Genomic DNA, 7,180 nt, shown 5'->3' on the forward strand with positions numbered 1-7,180 from the left:
ATCCTACCGGGTACCCATTTATACTCTTGGGTGGAGAGGGTGCAGATAAAGTGCTTTGTTCAAGGACATAAGCGACTTGCACAGCGAGGGATCGAAACCCTGACCTCGAGAGTGGGAAACCAATCCACTTCCGTGTTAATACCTGTCTCTTATACACATCTAGATGTGTATAAGAGACAGGTATAGACGTTACTGGCAGCCAGCGTGTTAATAGTGATGATTTTGCCCTACCTGACTTGTTATCGTACCGAATACGGAGTACGTTCTCAAAATACTTGCGACAACTTTGAACAGGCATGATTTACTGTGGAGATATAGTATACTCAAATCGTTTGCATTTTTGTCTGTATTGCTGATCCTTCCGTAATACAGTGTGTTCTTTATAAATCTGTGGTTTTATAGTTTTATTGTGAACGCATCGCATTAGGTATGCTACTGATTTAAAAGTGTAGTTTTGAAATAAGGGGAATATTGATATTATATGACGACACGCAGCCTTGCATTTCCTTTGAACTAAACGATTTTCCATTAATCCTGCGAATAAACTTTTCTAAATGCTGCCAAATCCGAGTCATTTAATTTTATCCTAGTTTAAACCTTTCTGGTTTCAACATCTTACTAGATCCGTGTTGTATTTGATTATATTTAAGTTTAATTGTAATACAGAATAGTTTTGGCCAGTTTTCCACGTTTGCATCAACTAGGCGATCGAGGTCAAATCGCTGCACTGTGTGTTGATTTGGTTGTCTATTTCCATGTGTGGGGTTTCTTACAAAATGAATCATTACTCAGTAAATAAATGTCATTCTATTGAAACTTTTAATAAATAATGTATACTTGGTATTTATATTATAACCACAATACCTGGAATATGAAGGTAACGAACAACCCGATACATAGGGCTATACTACAAACTTCTTATGTTATGTTTTCCTAATGAATTATAATGATCACAAATGAAGTCATTTTAGCAGCCCGTATAGCCAAAACAAAAATTTGGAGTGACTTTATGTTTTATTTTAAACATACTCAAGTAATCATATTAAGGTTTGCATAAGTTTCGAGTGTATAATTTGCTCCCATAATCCGTTAAAAAAAAAAAGAAAATTAAAAACTGTTCGCGAGTGAGAGAGACCAAAAAAGAAAGCTTGAAACAGCCAAATACAGATAATTTTTTTTTTTTTTTAGAAACATTCATTTTCTTCAATGGTAAAGGCGGAAAATGTGACTTTAAGGAGCAAATGGGACAACCTTTTCGTTAATCTATTTCAGTTCAGGCAAAAATCAACTTGTGTACAGAAAAAAGAATCACAAACAATTTTATATCTGTGAATTTGTATTAGATTTTTTCCCGTTAATACATTTTTGATATTATTTGATATATTTAAGAGTAAATATAGTGTAATTTTGTCCAATTTAATGTTCTCGATCAGTTTGGAGAGCCACTGCATAGTGCGCGGCGGTGCACGCCCCCCAAAAAGTTACTCTCGTCGCCCCAAAATGCACGGTCAAGTAGTTAAAAATCCGCTTATTTTGCGAATTAGCGCCCCTCAACTGATCATCGAGGCCAAATTAATGAAATGAAATTTACCCATATAAACCATCCAAAAGTCATGTCAGTTCATGGTGTCTTCTCAGCTAGCTCGAGTTTTGCAATGCTCTTCTCCAATGTTTGCAGCCTAAAACATCTTATTCACCTTTAGATCGTCCAAAACACAGCTACAAGGTTGTAACAATACTAAAGATAGATAGGTCTTCGTGGTCACCTCAGCCCCACCATAACTGGGGCTGAGGTGCGAAAATTTGTGATTATGGCACCTCTAGATTGCGGGAAATTTCACTCTTAAACTTAAATTTGAATATAATTTTCGTTATATCCCCATTAAAAAAAAAAAATTGAACAATTTATCCCCCGCCCAATGCGTCACAGATTTCAGAACAAAGTCGAAGTCGAAATCCGCCACTGAAAATAACATATACACATTGGCTTAAGACCAACGAACGCATTTATTTCAAGATAATGCTTCTTACTTGATGCTCTTAATTATCTTGCTCATGGTCTCCTTAGACTTAATAGTAGGGGAGATTTCCCGCCGATAAAAACACGAACGGTATTGAGTAAAGGCAACTTGATTTCTTGCTTCGAACAAGGTATCCATTCATAGAAGCCATATGAAGATAAGAATATCTGAGAGTGACTCAGGGTGGTCGAGACTTGGACATTATGTCCGACTTTTTAAATTAAACGAAGATTGAATTATGTTAATTATAGAACAAGTATATACAGAGACTAGCCCATAAACTTAAACAATTACAGTATATTTAAAAAACTTAATTTGTATTTGTAAGTAATCTGATGTAATTATGAATAAATAAACGTAAAATATGAAAGAATAAAGGAAGAAGGACGAATAGGAAAGAAATTCGGAGCGGCTGAAATAGTAACGAAATATACAATAACAATCAATATTTCATTATTGCAAAGAAGAAGGAGGTTGTATGAACTATATTGTGTGATTATCTAATTTTCATAACATCATCATATTTTATAAGTTCAATTTAACTATACGATTCTATGCGATTATAATTATTCTATTGACATCTGCACAGCTAATATTAATGATATTCACTAATTCTGGCTGGGTGTCAGAAAGCTTCACTATCAAACAAGGTATAAGGCAAGGCTGCCATCTATCAACACTCGTCTTCATACTCGTTGCCGAGATACTCGCAACGAAAATAAGAACAACTGAAACAAATAAGGGTATTGATATCCCTTCTGGTAACGACAATGATGAAATTGTTAAAATATCACAATTAGCAGATGACACGATATTATTTCTGAAAAACACAGAAAGTATCACCAAAAGCATTGAGGTGATTGAACAAATTGGTAAAATATCTGGTTTACAATCAAATAAAGGGAAAACAAATGCATTGTGGTTAGGCAGATTAAAAGACTGTAAATGTAAACCAGGTAATATATCGTGGCCAACTTAAAATTCTTGGTATTCATGTAGGTCATGACAATGACTTCTGTTACAAAAAGAATTGGAAAGAAAAAAAAGTTAAATCACTGAAAAAAAGTATTCACTACATGGGAGAAAAGAAATCTAACGGTTTTTGGTAGAATAACGATCGTTAAAACTCTTGCATTATCAAAGCTTATTTATAATGCTAGTATTCTTGAGGTACCAGAAAGTATTATCAAAGATGTTGAAAAAATTATTTTGAAGTTTATTTGGAAAAATAAAAAGATAAAATAAAAAGAAGTACCATGTATGGAGATTACGAACATGGGGGTCTTAGAGTGACTGATTTTAAGTCGCAAGTAATGTCTTTTAAAGTTAAGTGGTTTAACGGTGATATTGCTGAACAAATTTGTGTGTATAAATAATAACTCGGTATACTACCGGAATTGGATAAACTCAGGAATATTAAAGGTTAAAGACATCATAAAAAACAACAATTTTCTCCCATCTCTTGAGCTTAGAAATAAACTGAATGCCAAACATAACTGGATGTCAGAGTATTCATGTTTGTTAAAAGCCATTCCCAAAGAGTGACTGATTGTATTAACAAAAAATGTAGTAAGTAATAAGGATATGCCCAAGCATACAAGTATTAGAAACCCCATTCTAAAAATGACAACAAATCAAATGTATTGTTTGTTACTAAAGAATACTGCGAAGCCTCCTGTTCAAACCCAACGGAAAAGGGAAATTTTGTTGAAGAATGAAAACAGAGACTGAACTGTCGCAGTAAACACAAAAATAATAAGGATAATATAATTAGGCAATTGAACTTTAAGTTACTTGACATAATTGTACCTACATGAAAATTATTATTTAAATATAAGATTGTTAAGGATAATCGGTGTATTGAATGCAATGTACTGGATGATGAATTACCTTATTTTTTTTAATGTAAAGAAGCAAGATTAATGTGGAATTTTATTTATTGTTATTATAGATTCAAATTAGAAACACCACTGTCCTTCCATAACATTGTACTAGTTACAGGCAACAGATTTTTAGATGGAGCATCTTGGAGCATTCTGTATACAAGGCTCGAACGTTAAAGCACATTGGTAAATGGAAGCTTAATTCCACTGCCACCATATTTTCAATAGAGTATTATAACAGAAAGTTATTAAATAAAATTTAAAAGGTAAACAAAAACAAAAATAAATAAAATGGCATTATGGAGTTATGTGTATGTAGATAACTTCTTCATTTTTTTAGGCCCCAATTTATGCTTATTGTGTAAGTGTGGGTATTGCACATATAGGTATGACAACAAAAACAAAAATAAATAAAATGGCATTATGGAGTTATGTGTATGTAGATAACTTCTTCATTTTTTTAGGCCCCAATTTAAGCTTATTGTGTAAGTGTGGGTATTGCACATATAGGTATGAGTATGCGAATATTAACGTGAGTGTGTATGTATGTAGGTATGTTGACATATGCCTAGGATTTCTAATCAATATTTGATTAATGTAAGCTACTTGTCATCCTGACATGTATGCGAGTACAATGTATATGTATGTATGTATATTATTTAAATTAAAAAAGGTTAGTAGAATATAATCGGGAAAATATACATATAAAAGGAAATGCACTCTGCAGGGGTGGATCCAGAGATGTCCAAAAGGGTGGGTGTGAAATATAATCGGGAAAATATACATATAAAAGGTAATGCACTCTGCAGGGGCGGATCCAGAGATGTCCAAAAGGGTGGGTGTGAAAGGGGGCCTAAAGTTGGGCTGATCGAGACAACAATGTCCTAGGGGATCCGGGGCATTCCCCTGCGAAATGGTTGTGTTCTAGACTCCCGAAAATAACTGAGGCGTTCTGGGCTCTTTTTTCCACCCTAACCGTAACCACAACTCCAGTCTTGCTATCTTAACGTATGGTGGAGTACTAAAGTGCATTAGCGCCAATAAGAATAAATGGAACTCTTACTTGACCGCGGTGCTAATAAGTTTAGAACAGGTGATGGGAATTTTAATTTGAAAAACCATCTGATACTTAGAGGATAGCTCTTCCACAATCAAATGAAAAATGAATTTCCACTGTGAGCCTTATAATGCCAGTCACTCTCTGCGCCCGACTTTTGATGGCTGTCGCCATTAAACGCAACGCCACGACGCGCGCATAACGAAATCATTTTTAATGATGATCCTTTCGTCTAGCGCTCACAGGGAGCGGAGTTGGATTCGTCGTACGGCGATCGTACGATTGTCGTACGTCAGTGCCCATTTTAAGTGTCCAACGCTATAAGCAACCAATAGTCCTTATAACTCGCGTGTTATTCAATTTACATTTCTCTATTAGATGGGATGAGATGTTTTCGCGATAAGAGACACGTATTTGCGATAATCTGAACAATACCAATTATTGTAAATTGTTTACAAAAAAAATTACTAAGAGACACTATAAGTCAATTTAATATGTCGTTTTATTTAGAAGACAATATTTAAGGTGAAATCATTGATTTGTTTATAAATAATCTATTGTTTTGTATAATACCGAATGAAGATCCAAATATCACCTGTCGTTTGGTAGTGATAATTTTCAGTATTAGTATAATGATGTTTACCTTGAAAGATCAAGAAAAAAAATGTACTAGTAATCTCATCTTATTCCGTTGCACAAGGTGTAAATATCTCTAATATTCCATACTTAGGCCTATAATAGCCTATATTCTTTAGATTGTAGAACACATTATTATTACATTAATGTTGAATTAGTCACGGGAATCTAATAAAACTTAGTATTACTGCCTATATTAGTTAAGAATTTGATTGTAAATCTTCTGCATGTTTTCAGTTTATTCAATTTAGGCCTACTGATCGTAGTGCAACAGCCTATAGAAATTGCAATAGGCCTGTAAGGATCTGAAATTATTAAGAACCTCTCTCAATTGTCTACAGATTCAGTTAGTTCTCCCCTTGACCCCCGATCAAAAACAACACATTAAAAAAAAAGCACTATACAGTCATGACAAAGGCCTGATGATTTCTAAAAATATATTCCTATCAAGAAGATATGGACACAAACGATAAATGCTGTGTGTTGAACATTATCTCGAGTATTTGAAGGACCCAATTTTGTATCGCCCGATATTAATATTAACCATTGAGCGACGCTGTGTGGTATTTATAGAAACTGTTGCGTTGCCCAATATTTATACAATCATCTGTAATGTTAACGACTAAAAAAGAAACGGTGAACCGGGTCGTGACAACTAACTGCTCATGCGCAGATTCTTTCTTCTTGCGTATTTAGGACGGTAAGCTTAACAGTTTTTCACTCTTGCTATATTTCAGATTAAGTACTCTCGAAAGGACCCAGTGACGTTTTCAAGGTACGTTCATTTTTTTCATTAAACAATTATTTTGAAATGTTGATGATGGTACTACATTTAATTAATATGTACAAAAAATATTTTTTTAATGTTAAATATTGTGTTAAATATTTACGTTAAATATTATGTGAAAATTATGCTCTGTTTTATATGTTGATAAATATTAGAAGAAATTGAATGGTTATTACCTTTGTAATTTTTTTTTTTAATTATTAGGATGATATATTATTTCCAATAACCAATACATTAACGTAACTGATGTATACATCAATTTTTAATTTATTCAATAATATTTCAGGTTGGCAGCTTTTAAGACTAAAATCCATTTAGGCATAATTGTTATTAAACCTTAGGAGCAAAGGTATTGTTAATAAGAAACGGCTTAATTATTATGGTAATTTGACCCACACTTGATAATACAAAATGTTATACTACTTGATTTGTCAAGTGCACTTCTGACTACTCCTAGAACAATCATCGCTATTAAATTCACCCAATGCACTTATTTCACTTAAAAGGCAGTTGCGCAAGTGTTTTGGAAATTTAAGGTCACCAAAAATCTCACCACTATCTGTTTAACAAGACGCGCCACACAATGTCAGGTTTAAGAAATTTGCAATGGGCAGCTACTGGTAAATATGTCCGACGTTGTTTTTCTACGACACGTTTTCAACATAGCAGCACTGGTCAGGATATTGACCGCAACCACATGAAACCACTGGAAAAACTCTCAAACCAAACCAAACAGAAGAATAAAGTCACTCCTGTCAGATACCAGTCGTAAGTAGATTTTATTTTTGACACTCCT

At 33.7% G+C, this 7,180-nt stretch overlaps 1 protein-coding gene across 1 annotated transcript in view; it reads left to right on the forward strand.

Annotated features, from left to right (window-relative positions):
* The window catches only part of LOC117103599 (3-hydroxy-3-methylglutaryl-coenzyme A reductase 1-like), an 18,057-nt gene that overhangs the window by 6,441 nt on the left and 4,436 nt on the right, over positions 1 to 7,180 (forward strand). Inside the window, exons 2-3 of the mRNA XM_033244180.1 lie at positions 6,335 to 6,372; positions 6,891 to 7,152. Coding sequence (XP_033100071.1) covers positions 6,968 to 7,152 — 185 coding nt within the window. The 5' untranslated portion in view covers positions 6,335 to 6,372; positions 6,891 to 6,967. The remainder of the gene's footprint in view (positions 1 to 6,334; positions 6,373 to 6,890; positions 7,153 to 7,180) is intronic.

Source organism: Anneissia japonica, unplaced genomic scaffold (genome assembly GCF_011630105.1).
Source record: "Anneissia japonica isolate Jap-2015-1 unplaced genomic scaffold, ASM1163010v1 scaffold6792_len961167_cov158, whole genome shotgun sequence".
Taxonomy (NCBI): Eukaryota; Metazoa; Echinodermata; class Crinoidea; order Comatulida; family Comatulidae; genus Anneissia; species Anneissia japonica.